Here is a 20,143-nt window from a genome sequence, read left to right on the forward strand (position 1 = left end):
TCCCATAGAAGACAAAATCTGTTGGCAAATAGGTCGTCAGCTGGTAGGCACATCTGATTTGAACATTATCAGTTTTTCTGAGTAGAAACATCAGCACCATATTGAGAGCAGTCACGTTATGAAATATAAGATGTACGAAACTGACTTCAGTGGTAAGAAAATGACAATCGTTAGTGCTTCCTTCAGCGTTCAGCGATAGCAGCGCTCAGTTGATCAGAAATGTGAATCAGGCCATTCCTATTCAGGCTGGCTTCGATTTCATTAGGGAATTCTGAGACAGTTCCTTATAAAACTTCCTTCCTCTTCTCCGTTTTAGCTAGTGCTTCGTTGACGAGACGCTACACATATAACCTCACTTCCGTAGAATATTGGACTCCAGCACCTGCAAACGAAATAAAGATTATATGGGCCATCTTGTGACTGGATCGTTGTTTCATGATAGGGACCTTGGCTGGGGAGCCAACGACAGATGCGGTAGTAACGTCAGGCATGCTCTACAGGAATGCGATCATTGGTGTTTATGTCTGTCATGCAAAGAATATCAATAGTAATTTCACAATTTTGCAGATGATATAGTTATCTTTAATGAAATGCCATACGAAAAAGTCTGCACAACAAACCTCTCGGATACTGTTGAAATTTAAAAGTGGTACAAAAAGTGGCAACGTGCTTTACATACCTAGAAATGGGAAATCGTCGACTTCGCAACACACATAGTATCCTACACCTACAACGTTATTGAATCACAAATGATATCAGCGAGCTCATACAAATGTATAGATGTAAGGAGACGTGGGGTTACCTACATCTACACTCTCCAAACCACTGTAAAGTGCGTGGCAAACGATACATCTCATTGTGCCGGTTATTAGGGTTTCTTTCCGTTCCACTCACGTGTGAAGCGCAGGAAGAATGATTGGTTAGATACCCTCTGTGCGTGCAGTAATAAATCTATTTTGTCCTCACAATCTCTACGGAAGCTCGGTTAGCCGTGCGGTCTAACGCACGGCTTTCCGTGCGGGAAGGAGCGCCTGGTCCCCGGCACGAATCCGCCCGGCGAATTAGTGTCGAGGTCCGGTGTGTCGGCCAGTCTGTGGATGGTTTTTAAGGCAATTTTCCATCTGTCTCGGCGAATGCCTCAATTACACTATGTCGGCGATTGCCGCGCACAATAACCCTGGGTTCGGTGTGGGGCGGTGGTGGGGTGAGTGGACTGCTGTAGCGTGGTGTGGGGTTGCGAACCACTGAGGGCTACGGCGGGGACGAAGCCTCTCCGTCGTTTCTAGGCCCCGGATTCCATACAAAACAATATTCTGAAAGTCATCATTTAAAATCGATTCTTGAAACTTTATAAGCAGGCTTTCTCGGGATAGCCGGCCGGAGTGGCCGAGCGGTTCTAGGCGCTACAGTCTGGAACCGCGCCACCGCTACGGTCGCAGGTTCGAATCCTGCCTCGGGCATGTAGGTGTGTGATGTCCTTAGGTTTAAGTAGTTCTAAGTTCTAGGAGACTGATGACCACAGCAGTTGAGTCCCGTAGTGCTCAGAGCCATTTGAACCATTATCCTCGGGATAGCTTATGTTTATCTTCAAGAGTCTGACAGTTCGGTTTATTCGGAATCTCTGTGACACTCTCCCATGAGTCACACAAACCATTCGTGCTGTCCTCTTCTGTATACGTTCAATATCCCCGTCCAATATATTCTCTATACGTTCAATATACGCGTCCTACACACTTGAACAATGTTCTAGAACGGGCCGCACAAGTGATCTGAAGCAATCTCCTTTGTAGACCGATTACATTTGCCCAGTATTCTGCTACTAGTACAACCAAGTCTGCCACCTGCTTTACCTACGACATTCCATATTCTAACTAAGTGTTGCACCCAGGTATTTTGATGAGGTGGGCGACTCCAACAGCGACTCACTGTTAAGATACTCATAGGATACTAGTTTTTTTCGTTTTGTGAAGTGTAAAATTTTATATTTCCAAACATTTAAAACAAGCTGCCAATCTTTGCACCACTTTCAAATGTTATCAAGATATGACTGAATATTTATGCAGCATATTTAAGACGGTAGGCTTGCTTGAATATAGACAACCGCATCATCTGCTAATGTCTGAGGTTACTATTTATATTGTCCGCTAGGTCATTAATATTAACCGTGAACAACAAGGGTCCCAAACCCCAACACACTCCCCTGGGGCACGCCAGAAGTTACTTCTATCTGTCCATGACTCTCCATCCTAGATAACTTGATACATCCCCCCCTACCAAAAAATCCTTAATCCACTCACAAATACCGCTTGATGCCCCAAAAGCCCACGATTGCACTTTTGATGATGTCATATTTTGACCTCCTGTATGCTGTGGACCTGGCAGAGAAGGAACTTGTAATAATAAGTGTAGATGTGGTATTATGCCAAATGATTTTGGGAAATTAGAGATGTACTGCATCTCCTGACTGCCTTTGATCAAAGGCTTTCAGTATGTCATGTGAGAAAAGTGCGAGTTGGGTTTCACATGACCGATGATTTCGAAATCCGTGCTGTTTGGCATGGAGGAGGTATATTCTGTTCAATATACCTCTTTATATTTCAGCTCATAATATGTTCTAAGATTCTACACCAAATCGATATCAAGAATATTGGATGCCATTCTTGTGGAACTCTTCTATTACCATTCTTGTAGACAGGTTTTACCTCTGCTTTCTTCCAGCTACTGGGTACGGTTTCTTTCCCGATGGATCTACGATACATTATAGTTGAACGAGAGGCGAACTCAGACGTAAATTCAGTATAGAATCTGATAGGAATTCCATCGGGCCCTGGAGATCTGTTCGGTTTTAACGATTTCAGCTGTTTCCCAACGCCACTATCTCATGCCAGAATCTATTTCACTCGTCTTTTTTGTGGTACGAGACTTAACTTAAATTGAGGCAATAGGTCTGAGTTATCTTTTGTAAAGCAGCATTTGAAAACAGAATTTGCCATTTCTGATTTTGCTTTACTGTCGTCAATTTCATTTCCTGTCTCATCGACGAATGTATGAAAATTAACGATCACATGGGTCCAGTGGTTGGTAAGATAGGTGGTTAGAAGGATACTGACTAAGTGCATGGGATCCACACAAAATAGGACTTACGTGGGATATAGCCGCCGGCCGCGGTGGCCGAGCGGTTCTAGGCGCTTTAGTCCGGAACCGCGCGACTGCTACGGTCGCAGGTTCGAATCCTGCCTCGGGCATGGATGTGTGTGACGTCCTTAGGTTAGTTAGGTTTAAGTAGTTCTAAGTTCTAGGGGATTGATGACCTCAGATGTTAAGTCCCATAGTGCTCAGAGCCATTTGAACCATTTGGGATATAGCCTAGTATACAAAGAAGAACAGCACGTGTGTTTGGCTGGTGGCAGAGCGTCACGGAAATGCTGAAAAGCTGAACTTACAGATGCTTCAAGACTAGAAGTCATCTACTCTGCAAAAGCCTACTTACAACACCTCTAGAACCAGTATTAAGTGAAGAATCTTGGGTTAGGCCTATACTACGGCTCCCTAAGTATCGCTCCTGAAGGGACTGAGTAGACGAGATTTAACCAATTACAGCACGCACAGAAGCATTTAAGTAATCTTTCTTCCCGGGTTCCACATACCAAAAGAGAGCGAATAAACTCTAGTATGTGGTGCAGTGGTAATTACCCTACTACCATGCATACCACATTGGTGTAAATAAAAACCTCAATTTTCTTTTAAGTAAAAAAGAAAACCCCCTGGAATTAGGGTGGACATAATAGATAACAGAACCCTGGTTGGAGAAGAAATTTTGTCTTGTGGGTTTCATGAGAGACAGAGGTCAGCAAAAGGAAGGAAATGCTCACAGAAAGAAAAGGAATGTCAATTTCGAGGGACGGAGGATGCCGGGGAGCAAAGAAAAGTTTAATCGAATAAAAAATAATATGGTAGTCGACGAAAAATATGTTGACACTCCTTTTCCAGCTACACTGTAGAATCCAGATGAAACCAGGGCATGGTTTCATAATCGTTTGGGATTACGCAAACGACGGAACGTATCATACTTTACTAAACAAATGATAAAAAGTATCAAATTTCTAGAGTTTTTTCGGGCTAAAAGAGAAACGAATACGTCCTTTAGAAATAAAGATTTTCAGTGCGCAGGAGTAGAAAGAGAAGCATAGCTTCAGACTACCCATTTTAGTTACGCTGCAATCAGTATTCACAACGACTATCGCACTGTACTTTCGACAAGGGTGCGTCAGGGATGGGAGGACACAGCCGCTCAAAACCAGTTTTTTTTTCTGGCAGGAGGGTAACCATTACTGCGATCTCTGCAACGGATTTGAGATAGTCAGAGGCAGATTACAAGCACTCCGGCACGCCTGCAGATGTTAACACTGAAAAAAAATAAAATGGGAGACAAAAATACGTCCGGCGGCGCGTGCGCTACCGCGAGCGGCGAGCACCGCCATATTGTGACGTCAAGGGGCGGGGCCTGCGAGGCGCGGTGGTGGGGGGAAGTGGGCGGGGCCGCGGCGGGCGCGCACGAGGCCTCCGCTGCCGCGGGCGCGCCAGTGTGGGCCCGTGGCTGCGGGAGGGAGCATCGGCAGGGAGCGCGTAGCCCGTCAGAGCCGCCGAGCCGCCGACATGCACGCGATGAACGACCCGAGCGCTGCGCTCGCCGGCATGCTGCCCTTCGACTCGATCGGACTCTACGAGCAGCCCAAGCCGCGCTTCATCTTCAAGATGCCGCGCGTCGTTCCGGACCAGAAGGCGAAGTTCGAGGCGGATGAGCTGTTCAGGAGACTCAGTCGAGAGAGCGAGGTAGGTGGCGCGGACACTGAGCCACGTCCACGCGCGGCAGCGGCTCGCCTACTGTTAGAAACAAGCGGCTAGGAGGCAAAAGAACTTTTCTGTTTCGCTCTAATCGACATCTACACATGTAGTTAACAACCCTCTTTACAGTGTAAATCCTGCATTAGCAGGAAGATGTGCAGCGGATAGGCACTTGGCGCAGGGAGTGGCAACTGACCCTTAACATAGACAAATGTAATGTATTGCGAATACATAGAAAGAAGGATTCTTTATTGTATGATTATATGATAGCGGAACAAACACTGGTAGCAGTTACTTCTGTAAAATATCTGGGAGTATGCGTACGGAACGATTTGAAGTGGAATGATCATATAAAATTAATTGTTGGTAAGGCGGGTACCAGGTTGAGATTCATTGGGAGAGTCCTTAGAAAATGTAGTCCATCAGCAAAGGAGGTGGCTTACAAAACACTCGTTCGATCTATACTTGAGTATTGCTCATCAGTGTGGGATCCGTACCAGATAGAGATAGAGAAGAGGAGATAGAGAAGATCCAAAGAAGAGCGGCGCGTTTCGTCACAGGGTTATTTGGTAAGCGTGCCAGCGTTATGGAGATGTTTAGCAAACTCAAGTGGCAGACTCTTCAAAAGAGGCGCTAACCATCGCGGTGTAGCTAGCTGTCCAGGTTTCGAGAGGGTGCGTTTCTGGATGAGGTATCGAATATATTGCTTCCCCCTACTTATACCTCCCGAGGAGATCACGAATGTAAAATTAGAGAGATTCGAGCGCGCACGGAGGCTTTCCGGCAGTCGTTCTTCTCGCGAACCATACGCGAGTGGAACAGGAAAGGGAGGTAATGACAGTGGCACGTAAAGTGCCCTCCGCCACACACCGTTGGGTGGCTTGCGGAGCATAAATGTAGATGTAGATTGCATTCGTACTCCATTCGCGCATTGAGCCGGTCGAAAACTGACATTTTGAGACCGTGCCTGTGTACGCAATACAGGTTGATTCTTGCAGAAAAGTTAGCAGCAACCAGCTACTTTTCATAATGCTGTTTATTCGCACAAACAGCACCGTTACCGTCTTCGAGCCGACAAGTTCATCATGAGAGGGCTTGTTGACCTTAAGGCACATACTACAACAAAAAACTTGTCTTAACGTGAAAAAGCTGACTGATGATTAACCTGTCGGTTCGAAATCGGTGACGGCACTATTTATGTGAATAAACAGCATTATAAAACGTGGTTTGTTGCTCTTATCTTGTCTGCAAGAATCAGCCTGTATTTTTTTTGTGATTAATGCTCTCTCTTCCGAGGATATCCATTTATATGCCTCGAGCATTTCTGTTAATATCCGCGTGGTGTATACGGAGCGGTTAATCCGAGCAACGAGTCTCTGGATTCGGTCAATGTCTGTTGTCATGCCTACCTGATGAGAATTGCAAGCGTTCGAACAATATGGTTGGCAGCACCATCATTTGTCTGCGATTTTCTGTACAGATGCACTGCATCTTCCCTGTCCCCTTACCAGAAATCTAATTCTCCAATTCGCTTTCCCTAATTTCCGAAATCTAGAGCCCCATGCTAATTAGAAACGTGAACTGGCGAAGCAGACAGGCTATTTCATCGAAGTGCATGACGCTATTGCTGGTAATTCATATTATATTCATCGCTAACTATCATCAACAGTGATAAAATTTAAATAAGATATTTTAAAAGCGTGTGTTTCGTTGACATAAAACCTATTGTGGTCTCTAGTTGCGCTAAGCCTCGTTTACTCTTACAGTAGCCTACTTCTATTTAGTTAGTGATAATATGGAATAAAATACAGAAACAGTGCAGCCTACAATGTTCGCTACCTCAATGCTCTCGTTTCGTACGTTGTGCTGCTATTTTTATTAACTCTGACGTACGGTCGGCATCTTGCTTATCAAGATATCCAATGTGTCCTAGAAACAGTTGTCCTTCGCTTCCAGCTATTGCAGAAGAATTTATCAATAGCGTATAATACAGAAAGACACGAGTCTCTTGGTTAGTGTGGCGCCTCATCCAGTGTTTTACCGATGTTAACTTCGTGAGCAGGAAAGTTATGTCATACAGAATAACAAAATTAATGGACACCTTGTAGGTAGAAACACAAATTTCCTTGCTTTCTGCGCACAATGCTATTTTTGAGATTACTGACGATTGCATAGTTTATGTGCGCTTGTGAGTGAGCGTTCCCGAGCTTTCTGCGGTTGCGTATCGATAGAGCACTGCTGCCGTGTGCGAAGATGGAAAGGTTTGCCGCCCACCAATTATTAAAACGCGGCAGTGGATACCAGGCTTACGATTCTGCCGTCTTCCGTGGACAGCTATCGCTCTGTGTTTTTTCCACTATTAGCCGTAATTACCGTAATTACTGGCGGCGCAAGAGGAAGATGTATCTGACCTTTGAATCAAAGACAAACTAGAAAAAGTGGCGAGTAAGATGACTTACTAGACGAAAATTTCCGATCACGGCATTTTCGAATCACTTTTCAGAAATTGGTAAAGCTTGCTAGCGCTTGAGTCTACAATAAATGAAAATTAAGAGGTAATAAAGGTTAAGATACAGAGACGACAGACATGCAGCCCTCGTGAATGGAAGTAGTACACATATACATATCAAAATTTAATCTAAGGACCGACCGAGAATGCAGAGTCGAATCTTTTATTACTCTGTTGTCGGCTTTTCTCTACTTACAGGACTCTTACCTGTCACAGCCCACGACTCGTACAAAGAACCCGTGAAAGACTGACTGAATACTTGTGCTCGTTACTGAAGATAACGACAACGTGGAACTTAGCACAGGATGTGTTTTCACTCCTAGAGGACAAATTTTGCGTTGTACCGACGACGCTGGCATGCATTCTGATTATGATGCATTATATGCCACCACTTGTCCTCCACATACGGCTCCAGTTCTTCCATAACTAGGATTCGAACCGTCCACCTATATGTGGAACGCTTCCACAGTAGCGTACGTTATCGGTCTCAGCTACGGAAGCAGGAAAGGAACTTTGTTGACACGATTTTTTCCGCACGTGATAAATTTTCCCCGCCTTTTAGCTCTGCTTTTGGATTTTCAACTTCGCATTCCCTTCTGGGATGCACTGGCGGGAGATATTGACCGTTTGCGTGCTGGATTAGTGTACAAGGGCTTCACGAAATTGGTGAAATGACCATCTTTAAGGTTCTTTATCACAGTCAGACTTATACTGTTCTGGGCATATTTCGGGTGGTATTTTAACATGTGAGTGTCGAATCCACGAAATGCTTTGTTCCCAATTTACGATGTGCAAAACTGTGTGAAAGACTGTGTGGCTCCCAACTATCATTTTGGATTAAATGCTGGTTCTGAGTATTGAATTCTTTATTCTGGTGTATTTTTAGAATGATAGCGGACTTTTGATTTGTTTTACAGCATTGTTGGGTTGCGTTAATCCCAAGGTACACATATCACAGTAATGGAAACCTTAACAGTATGCCTGTCACATGTGCCCTAACAAATTTTTATTCTCACTTCTCCACATAAGCTGATGCTGTTAATACATGTAGAAATGACGGGAAAGACTTTTTGAAGTCCCAAACAATTCGTATTAGACATTGAATTTATTATATTTTGTGTTAAGAAAAAAAAAATACTTCTACAATACCTAACGTTCACTCGCACCGCATTAGCAATCACACGATTTCACAACTGGGTTCAAATGGGTGTGAAATCTTACGGTACTTAACTGCTAAGGTCATCAGTCCCTAAGCTTACACACTACTTAACCTAAATTATCCTAAGGACAAACACACACATCCATGCCCGAGGGAGGACTCGAAGCTCCACCGGGACCAGCCGCACAGTTCCTGACTGCAGCGCCTTAGACCGCTCGGGATTTCACAACTCCTTTCGAGTTAACGATTGCTTTCAGTTTCCATACTGTCACCGTAAAATAATGCGTTTTCCCATTTTATACGAGTGCAAGTAAAGCAGTGATTACAAATACTTTTTCCCGCCACGAATGGGTGACTGAGCACTTCTTACTCGCGTCCAACTCACACTGTAGATAAGCTCCGACTAACACAAAATGTATTTTGTATCATATAGTACAACACTGCCGTCGAATCACTGTTCTCGCCTATTTTCCATACATCTGTGCACGACTTCCCCTATCACGCTCACACGCGATCTGCTCGGCAGGCACTCTCAGAACAGACTCATTACAGTCCGTCAAAACCACGCCTGTCTCGGGTGGTGTATTCCCGCGGCACCTGTGGGTTCCGGTGGGACAGATAAGCAAGACTCGATACTTATAAAACTCATGTCGAAACAAGGCCCCCGGAGTAGACAACATTCCATTACAACTACTGACAGCCTTGGGAGAGCCAGTCCTGACAAAACTCTACCATCTGGTGAGCAAGATGAATGAGACAGGCGAAATACCCTCTGACTTCAAGAAGAATATAATAATTCCAATCCCAAAGAAAGCAGGTGTTGACAGATGTGAAAATAACCGGACTATCAGTTTAATAAGTCATGGCTGCAAAATACTAACGAGAATTCTTTACAGACGAATGGAGAAACTGGTAGAAGCCGACCTCGCTGAAGATCAGTTTGGATTCCGTAGAAATGTTGGAACGCGTGAGAGAATACTGACCGTACGACTTATCTTAGAAGAAAGATTAAGGAAAGGCAAACCTACGTTTCTAGCATTTGTAGACTTAGAGAAAGCTTTTGACAAAGTTGATTGGAATACTCTCTTTCAAATTCTGAAGGTGGCAGGGGTAAAATACAGGGAGCGAAAGGCTATCTACAATTTGTACAGAAACCAGATGGCAGTTATAAGAGTCGAGGGACATGAAAGGGAAGCAGTGATTGGGAAGGGAGTGAGACAGGTTTGTAGCCTCTCCCCGTTGTTATTCAATCTGTATATTGAGCAAGCAGTAAAGGAAACGAAAGAAAAGTTCGGAGTAGGAATTAAAATCCATGGAGAAGAAATTAAAACCTTGAGGTTCGCCGATGACATTGTAATTCTCTCAGAGACAGCAAAAGACTTGGAAGAGCAGTTGAACGGAATGGACAGTGTCTTGAAAGGAGGGTATAAGATGAACATCAACAAAAGCAAAACGAGGATAATGGAATGTAGTCGAATTAAGTCGGGCGATGCTGAGGGAATTAGATTAGGAAATGAGACACTTAAAGCAGTAAAGGAGTTTTGCTATTTAGGGAGCAAAATAGCTGATGATGGTTGAAATAGAGAGGATATAAAATGTAGACTGGCAATGGCAATGAAAGCGTTTCTGAAGAAGAGAAATTTGTTAACATCGAGTATTAATTTAAATGTCAGGAAGTCGTTTCTGAAAGTATTTGTATGGACTGCAGCCACGTACGGAAGTGAAACGTGGACGATAAATAGTTTAGACAAGAAGAGAATAGAAGCTTTCGAAATGTGGTGCTACAGAATAATGCTGAAGATTAGATGGGTAGATCACATAACTAATGGGGAGGTATTGAATAGAACTGGGGAGAAGAGAAGTTTGTGGCACAACTTGACTAGAAGAAGGGATCACTTGGTAGGACATGTTCTGAGGCATCAAGGGATCACCAATTTGGTACTGGAGGGCAGCTTGGAGGGTAGAAATCGTAGAAGGAGACCAAGAGATGAATACACTAAGCAGATTCAGAAGGATGTAGGCTGCAGTAGGTAGTGGGAGATGAAGAAACTTGCATAGGATAGAGTAGCATGGAGACAACAACAACAAAATTTATGGATATCTGTACTCTAAAAGATTTTGCGTTATGATCGTCCGGTGAACTAGGTAGCGTACAGAAAGTCGCCAGTCAAAAGAAGTTTTTTTCCTGTCTCAGCCGTGGAGCAACGACATTCAGCATAACACTGACATCGGAGGGGCTTCATCTACATCTACATGTATACTCCGCAAGCCACCCAACGGTGTGTGGCGGAGGGCACTTTACGTGCCACTGTCATTACCTCCCTTTCCTGTTCCAGTCGCGTACGGTTCGCGGGAAGAACGACTGTCTGAAAGCCTCCGTGCGCGCTCGAATCTCTCTAATTTTACATTCGTGATCTCCTCGGGAGGTATAAGTAGGGGGAAGCAATATATTCGATACTTCATCCAGAAACGCACCCTCTCGAAACCTGGCGAGCATGCTACACCGCGGTGCAGAGCGCCTCTCTTGCAGAGTCTGCCACTTGAGTTTGCTAAACATCTCCGTAACGCTATCACGCTTACCAAATAACCCTGTGACGAAACGCGCCGCTCTTCTTTGGATCTTCTCTATCTCCTCCGTCAACCCGATCTGGTACGGATCCCACACTGATGAGCAATACTCAAGTATAGGTCGAACGGATGTTTTGTAAGCCACCTCCTTTGTTGATGGACTACATTTCCTAAGGACTCTGCCAATGAATCTCAACCTGGTACCCGCCTTACCAACAATTAATTTTATATGATCATTCCACTTCAAATCGTTCCGTACGCATACTCCCAGATATTTTACAGAAGAAACTGCTACCAGTGTTTGTTCCGCTATCATATAATCATACAATAAAGGGTCCTTCTTTCTATGTATTCGCAATACATTACATTTGTCTATGTTAAGGGTCAGTTACCACTCCTTGCACCAAGTGCCTATCCGCTGCAGATCTTCCTGCATTTCGCTACAATTTTCTAATGCTGCAACTTCTCTGTATACTACAGCATCATCCGCGAAAAGCCGCATGGAACTTCCGACACTATCTACTAGGTCATTTACATATATTGTGAAAAGCAATGGTCCCATAACACTCCGCTGTGGCACGCCAGAGGTTACTTTAACGTCTGTAGACGTCTCTCCATTCATAACAACATACTGTGTTCTGTTTGCTAAAAACTCTTCAATCCAGCCACACAGCTGGTCCGATATTCCGTAGGCTCTTACTTTGTTTATCAGGCGACAGTGCGCAACTGTATCGAACGCCCTCCGGAAGCCAAGGAAAGTAGCATCTACCTGGGAGCCTGTATCTAATATTTTCTGGGTCTCATGAACAAATAAAGCGAGTTGGGTCTCAGACGATCGCTATTTCCGGAATCCATGTTGATTCCTTCAGAGTAGATTCTGGGTTTCCAAAAACGACATGATACGCGAGCAAAAAACATGTTCTAAAATTCTACAACAGATCGACGTCAGAGGTATAGGTCTATAGTTTTGCGCATCTGCTCGACGACCCTTCTTGAAGACTGGGACTACCTGTGCTCTTTTCCAATCATTTGGAACCTTCCGTTCCTCTACAGACTAGCGGTACACGGCTGTTAGAAGGAGGGCAAGTTCTTTCGCGTACTCTGCTTCAGGTATCGGAAGCGATAGCAATACCGTGGCACCCACCAGTACAGCACAGCGATCGGAGTTACGAGCGCGCTCGTTGAGTGTGGCGCGGCTTACAGTCGCTGCGCTACACAGTGCTCGGCGAGCTTCCGGGAAGCTGCTTGGCGGCCGATAAGCGCAGGCAGCTGCGGCGACGCCACGTCGTGCGAGCACTGCTACTACTGCTGCTGCTTGGCCGCAGTGCCAGCCCAGCACTGACAATCGTGGCCGATTCCAGCCCAGGTGTCGCTTTCTCATTGTAACGACCGCAACGCGTTCACACGCAATTTCTTAGAGGATCACGAAAAAAAAGCCTCTCTTGTCTCAGCTAACCTGTTTATTTATTCGTGTCAGAAGCAACATAAACACGGCATATACATAAAATAAAACGATATTCGAAGCTAAAGTGGATGAAGGGTATCAGACGGATCCCATATTCCTTGACTTCGGGAAAGGGTTTGACTCGGTGCCCCACTGCAGACTCCTAACTAAGGTACGAGCATATGGGATTGGTTCCCAAGTATGTGAGTGGCTCGAAGACTTCTTAAGTAATAGAACCCAGTACGTTGTCCTCGATGGTGAGTGTTCATCGGAGGTGAGGGTATCATCTGGAGTGCCCCAGGGGAAGTGTGGTAGGTCCGCTGTTGTTTTCTATCTACATAAATGATCTCTTGGATAGCGTGGACAGCAATGAGCGACTGTTTGCTGATGATGCGGTGGTGTACGGGAAGGTGTCGTCGTTGAGTGGCTGTAGGAGGATACAAGATGACTTGGGCAGGATTTGTGATTGGTGTAAAGAATGGCAGCTAACTCTAAATATAAATAAATGTAAATTAATGCAGATGAATAGGAGAAAGAATCCCGTAATGTTTGAATACTCCATTAGTAGTGTAGCGCTAGACAGTCACGTCGATTAAATATTTGGGCGTAACATTGCAGAGCGATATGAAGTGGGACAAGCATGTAATGGCAGTTGTGGGGAAGGCAGATAGTCGTCTTCGGTTCATTGGTAGAATTTTGGGAAGATGTGGTTCATCTGTAAAGGTGATCGCTTATATAAAACACCAATACGACCTATTCTTGAGTACTGCTCGAGCGTTTGGGATCCCTATCAGGTCCGATTGAGGGAGGACATAAAAGCAATTCAGAGGCGGTCTGCTAGATTTGTTACTGGTAGGTTTTATCATCATGCTTCAGAAACTCAGGTGGGAGTCTCTAGAGGAAAGGAGGCGTTCTTTTCGTGAATCGCTACTGAGGAAATTTAGAGAACCAGCATTTGAGGCTGACTGCAGTAAAATTTTACTGCCGCCAACTTACATTTCGCGGAAAGACCACAAAGATAAGATAAGAGAGATTAGGGCTCGTACAGAGGCATACAGGCAGTCATTTTTCTCTCGTTCTGTTTGGGAGTGGAACAGGGAGAGAAGATGCTAGTTGTGGCACGAGGTACCCTCCACCACGCACCGTATGGTGGATTGCGGAGTATATATGTAGATGTAGATGTAAATCAAATTAGGAGCCATAACTTATTTGGGTGATTTCGCAAATTATCTAAAGTGAGAAAAGAGGGTGGTGCAAGAGAGGGCTCAACTCGAGTGCTCCTGTATCTTCATTGATCAGGAGCGGAATGGGGACCGGTACGAACAAACCTACTCATCGCCATATGAAATCATGGAAATGTATGGAAGTGTGCTTTCAGAAAGCGGTGCGGTGCGTTATCGTAAGTACTCCAGCCCTTCGATGGTTAGTAGCTAACCATTGAGTTACATGAAGTTCGGAAAGGGATCAGCCAGACCAGAACGCAAAAACGAACACCGTCATGCGATGGAACATCATGAGAAGCAATCAAACAAGATCGAGACAGATGGAATAAGCTAATGGAACTGTTTATTATTTCAAAAGTAGTCACCACAACTGTCAATACATTTGTACCACTGAGACACATCGGTCAGTGCCTTCATGAGGATGATGGTTGGTTTGTGGGGCGCTGAACAACGCGGTCATCAGCGCCTGTACAAAGTCCCAAATTTTACACAGTCCATTTTCTTTTCACAATTCAGTCTACTTACTCTCACAAATGATGATGATGATGATCACTGCAGAACGATTCTACTGCAGCCAACGTACATTCGAGAAGCACAGCATTAAAAAAAATTATGGCTCGTAGGAAAGCACAGTCGCTTTTCCCTTGCGCCGTGCGGTTAGAAAAGCCATGTCACGGATTGTGCGGCCCCTGCCGCTGGAGGTTCGAGTCCCGTCTCGGGCTTGGGTGTGTGTGTGTGTGTGTGTGTGTGTGTGTGTGTGTGTGTGTGTGTCGTTCTTAGCATAAGTTGGTTTAAGTTAGTGTAACTAGTGTGTAAGTCTAGGGACCGATGACCTCAGCAGTTTTGTCCCTTAGGAATTCACATGCATTTGAACTTATTTTCTTCCCTTGCCTCGTTTGTGAGTGGAACAAAAAAGGTAAGGACTAGTAGTGGTACAAGATACCCTCCACCATGCGCCATTTATTGGCTTGCGGAGTATGTTTGTAGATGTAAGACTAGAGTACTGAGCGAGCGAGATGGCGCAGTGGTAGCACGCTGGACTCTTATTAGCCCGGCTAAATCGCTCTCGGCAAATGCCGGTATAGCTCCTTCAAAAAGGGCGCGGCCGATTTCCGTCCCTATCCTTCCGTAATCCGAGCTTGTGCTCCGTCTCTCATGACGTGCTGTCGACAGGAAGTTAAACTTTAATCTTCCTTTCCTTCCTTCCTTCCTTTCTCGAGTACTGAGAGGTTGACTGGAGCAGGTGGCCAGAACGAGAAGTCTCCGGCGAAACGAGGAAGCGGATGTGGGAGCAGCGAGGCTGGCTGCGGCAGCGCACCTGGGAGTAGCCGTTAGACCGCAAGCAACCTGACCCCATCTGGCTGCGGACCGCGGCCACGCATCTCCGATATAACGACACGGATCCTTCTGTGTCGCAGTGTCTTTTATGATAGTGGCGAATATCCTTAAAATTTTTACTAGACGCGAGGGTCAAAACTGTGGCGCACCAGAACTCGAATCAGTCTACTTGCTTTTTGCGGGCAATCCTTTTACTGATGCAGCTCTCTAGACATTTCTGACGGCAGACTCACAGAATCAGTCTTCCGGTATCTCTCCGCTTCTCTCCGAAACAGCGTAAACCATACACGGAGGTGACAAAATGCATGGGATACTTCCTAATATCGTCTTTGTTGATCTATTCTGGGTCGTGGGACGACGGCTGGCATGAACTTCTTGATGCAATAATTTACCAACAGCCGTATGTATTGTAGAAGTTTATTTTATTTTATGAACTTCTATGTGCTACCAGTTTCGGCATTACATTGATGCCATCTTCAGGCCCCACTCGTCATAGTCGTGTGTCGCCTGGCCACCAAGAGCTGTTGCAGGACGATTGATTCACGGACCCAGTTATATGGTTCCTTCCGTCTATAGCGATTTTACGGCTATGACAAGTGGGGCCTGAAGATGGCATCAAAGGAATGCTGAAACTGGTAGCACGTAGAAGTTCTAAAATAAAATAAATTTCTACAATACATACGGCTGTTGGTAAATTATTGCTTCAAGACGTTCCTAATATCGTGTCGGACCTTCTTTAGCCCGGTGTAGTGCAGCAACTCGAGATGGCATGGACTCAAAAAGTCTTTAGAAGTCCCCTGCAAAATTTTTTAGCCATGTTACCTCTATAGCTGACCATAATTGCGGCAGTGTTACCGGTGCAGATGTTTATGCACGAACTCACCTCTCGATTATGTCCCATAAATATTCGATGGGATTCATGTCGATCGATAAGGGTGGCCAATTCATTCCTCGAATTGTCCAAAATTTTTTTCAAAACCAATAGCGAATATTTGTGGTGCAGTGACATGACGTCATTTTTTGGGAACATGAAGTCCGCGTATGGCTGAAAATGGCCTCCAAGTAGCCGAACATAAATATTTCCAGTCAATAATCTGTTCAGATGGACAAGAGGACGCAGTCCATTTCATGTAAACACAGAGCACACCCTTATGGAGCCTTGTTGACAACTTCGTGGGGTCTGCACCACATTCGTACCCCACCATCAGTACTTACCACCTGAGATCGGGACTCATCTGACCAGGCCACGGCTTCCCATTCGTCTAGGGTCCAACCAGTTTGGTCACGAGCCCAGGAGAGGCGCTGCAGGCGATGTCGTGCTGTTAGCAAAGGCACTCGCGTCGTTCCTCTGCTGCCATGGCCCATTAGCGCCAAATTTCGCTGCACTGTCCTAACGGATACGTTCGTCGTACGTCCCACATTGATTTCTGTGGTTATTTCGCGCAGTGTTACATGTCTGTTAGCACTCACAACTCTACGTAAACGCCGCTGCTCTCGGTCGTTAAGTGAAGGCCGTCGGCAACTGCGTTGTCCATGGTGAGAGGTATGCCTGAAACGCGGTACTCTCGGCGCACTCTTGATACTGTGGATCTAGGAATACTGTATTCACTAACGATTTCTGGCATGGAATGTCCGATGCGTCTAGCTCCAACCACCAGTCCACGTTCAGCGTCTTTTAATTCCCGTCGTGCGGCCATAATCATATCGGAAATCTTTTCACATGACTCACTTCAGTACAAGGGAGAGTTCCGCCAATGCACTGCCCTTTTATACATTGACTATGCGATACTACCGTTATCTGTATGTGTGCAGATCGCTATCCCATGACTTTTGACACCTCGGTGTACACCAGTGTAAAAGATTTCTTTTTCTGGCCGAGGGGTTCTAGGCGCTTCAGTCCGGAACCGCCCGATTGCTACGGTCGCAGGTTCGAATCCTGCCTCGGGCATGGATATGTGTCATGTCCTTAGGTTAGTTAGGTTTAAGTAGTTCTAAGTTCTAGGGGACTGAAGACCTCAGCTGTTGAGTCCCATAGTGCTCAGACCCATTTGAACCATTTCTTTTTCTGCGCTATGCGCACTGGCTTAGTCTCTACTCCTGACTAGTTTAGACTATGGCCAACGGTAGAAAACACATTACAAGGAGCCCGAGATCGATAAAGGATGTTTTCGTTAATTTACACCTTCTTTCACTACAAACAGTTTATTAGAGTGCAAAACGCCAAGCTGGACTGTGGCTTGGAGTCACCGTTACAGTTATAGATGTCGCTGTAACTAGCTATTCAATAGTCGGGCCCTAAGTATTGAAAAGTAAGAGAGCATCCACTTGAGTTATTAAAACAAATCCGTTAAATTTCGGTTACAAGATAAATCCGTCAAATCTAAAGGCTGCAAATTCAATCACATACCCTGGGATAACAGTCAGGAACACTTTAAACTGGAACGATCACATATAAAATGTCGTGGGCAAGACGAATCAAAGACCGCGTTTTATTGCCAGAACACTTAGAAGATGCAACAAATCCGCTGAACAGGCTGCCTACACTAAGCCTGTCCGTCGTTTTCAGGAGTACGACTGTGCGGTGTGGGATCATTACCAAATACGATTGTCGGAGCACATCGAAAAAGTCCAAATAAGGACAGCTCGTTTTTTATTATCACAAAACAGGGGGAAAGTGTCACGGATACAATATGCGAGCTGGAGTGGTAATCATTAAAACAAAGGCGTTTTCCGTTGCGGCGGAATCTTTTCACGAAGTTTCAATCACCAACTTTCTCCTCCGAATGTGAAAATAATTTGTTGACGCCCACTAACAGAGGTAAATGATCATCATAATAAAATAAGAGAAATAAGGGCTCGCGTGGAAAGATGTAGGTGTTCGTTTTTCCTCGCGACCTGTTCGAGAGTGCAACAGTAGACAAATAGTGTGGAAGAGGTTCGAGGAACCCTCTGCCAGGCACCTAAGTATGAATTGGAGAGTAGCCACGTAGATATAGACGTAGACGAATGGAAGGGCATACTATCTCCAACTCGACCATGCCTACTGCAGCTCTGTGAGATTCAAAGTATCCTTGGGGTTCATGACACCTTTACATTTCGTTTACGTATCTATGTACGATCGCTGCTTACCACCGGGAGTCAACTTACGTATTTTCTATAGAGGTATTTCAAGCGAGGGCATAAATAATAATGTAGTATGGCTCAACAGTTTGATGCAAGTCTTTCAATTGGACACCAAATCGGCGACTTTCGTATCCGTGAGCCAAAGGCACCCGGTGTTCCGAGGCTGTCACTCATTCAAGTACTAACCGGCACCAACATTGCTAAACTTTGGTGATCGGACGAGGACCGCAGTATGCGACGCGACAAGGTCGTTGTAACAAGCAAAATAAAATTTTTTATTAATGAGCTTCGCTCCTCGTCCCAACTACTTTCCTCTGTTTGATAAGTAAAGACTGTCGCATTTTCACAAATCCTACTTAGGTTTCTCTAAAAGAGGTGACCAGCTATTATAAATATTTTTCCCGAAAAACGTCCAGGACATTTACTTCCAGGGTTATATACATGTGTTCCTAAAGTTAACCCTAGGCCACAAAACTTTAGTTCAAAACTCAGAAAAAATCGCAACTTACGCGAAGCACAATCCTTCCAGTGCTACATTCTGCAATATTAACTTAACTGTGCAGAGACGGCCGATTTCCTTCGCAACTTACGCGAAGCACAATCCTTCCAGTGCTACATTCTGCAATATTAACTTAACTGTGCAGAGACGGCCGATTTCCTTCCCCATCCTTCCCTAATCCGAGTTTGTGCTCTGTCTCTAATGACCTCGTTGTCGACGGGACGTTAAACACTAATCCACACACAATCCTCATAGTCAGAACGAATGAATCAATGCAGAAGAATATGAATAAAAACGCAGTGAAGACAGAGCATATTCTGTGGAAGTTTCCCACCTATTCACGTGCACAGAATTCTGAGAATATTCTCCTGCGATACTTTTAGCCCCAGGAAATAATAAATGGAATGTCAAGAATGATCTATAAACTATTTCCACTTGACGGCCTGGAGGAAGGAAGGAACATTGGGTTTAACGTCCAGTCGACACGAGGTCATTACAGACGGAGCACAAGCTCGGATGGTGTTAAGGATGGGGAAGGAAATCGGTAGTGCCATTTCAAAGGAACCGTCCCGGAATTTGACCAGAGAGATTTAGGTAAACCACGGGAAAACCTAGATCTGGATGACCGGACGCGGGTTTGAACCGTCGTCTTCTCGAAGGCGAGTCGGATCTTGTGTAGTCTCTGTAAAAACACAAAACTCTAATCTCCCTTTCTCCTTCAGTGTCTTGATTCTACATACTGTTGCGATTATATTGTTATTTCGTGTGTGTGTACAGATTCTAACATACATGTAACTGGCACTAATAATCCTCAGGACAATTTGTAAAATTTATGAAACAGACCGTCATACAGTATTTTTCGTGTCCTCCTGAAGTTTTTTGTGAAGAACATTTCCTTTGAAATTTGTTACAGTTCTATACGGCTGCTACTTCTGCGTGTGATGCCAGTCAAGTAAACTTAGTTCTCATTTTCCTTCCATATCATTTATCAGTAAATCAAAAAGTAAACCAATGTCGGGTCATTTTTTATCTGCTGACATGTGACGACCTTAAACTTTGAGTCGTAATACTTCTCAAGTTAAACCTCAAAACAGTTACTTTCCGTGTAGATGCACCCTACGAAAAGGAATGGCTGTTTGTTTGTAAGACTTTTCACTTCTATTAACTGTGTTAGAAATCCTGCAAGTGTAATTACTGTGACTTCAGGCGCTTGTAATGACCGCATAATTTCCCGAAAGAACGCTACTATATTTTAAACGAGAAAATAAGGAAAAAACCGTAATTACCACACCGCCTGAAGGTAACGAGCCGTATTTTATGAACTTTCTCCTAAGCTTACGACAGGCAGAGTAGCTCTTTCTGGTGAGATGGGGCTGCGCAATCATCGCGATGGAAATTCCTTTCGTACTTCGCAGTTTCGACAGTGTACCTCTAA

At 44.8% G+C, this 20,143-nt stretch overlaps 1 protein-coding gene across 1 annotated transcript in view; it reads left to right on the forward strand.

The window, feature by feature from the left end:
- Window positions 1-4,596: 4,596 nt before the first annotated feature.
- LOC124775155 (protein big brother) overlaps window positions 4,597-20,143 on the forward strand; it is a 224,316-nt gene continuing 208,769 nt past the window's right edge. Inside the window, exon 1 of the mRNA XM_047249995.1 lies at window positions 4,597-4,833. Coding sequence (XP_047105951.1) covers window positions 4,657-4,833 — 177 coding nt within the window. The 5' untranslated portion in view covers window positions 4,597-4,656. The remainder of the gene's footprint in view (window positions 4,834-20,143) is intronic.

This window comes from Schistocerca piceifrons, chromosome 2, assembly GCF_021461385.2.
Source record: "Schistocerca piceifrons isolate TAMUIC-IGC-003096 chromosome 2, iqSchPice1.1, whole genome shotgun sequence".
In the NCBI taxonomy this organism is placed as follows: Eukaryota; Metazoa; Arthropoda; class Insecta; order Orthoptera; family Acrididae; genus Schistocerca; species Schistocerca piceifrons.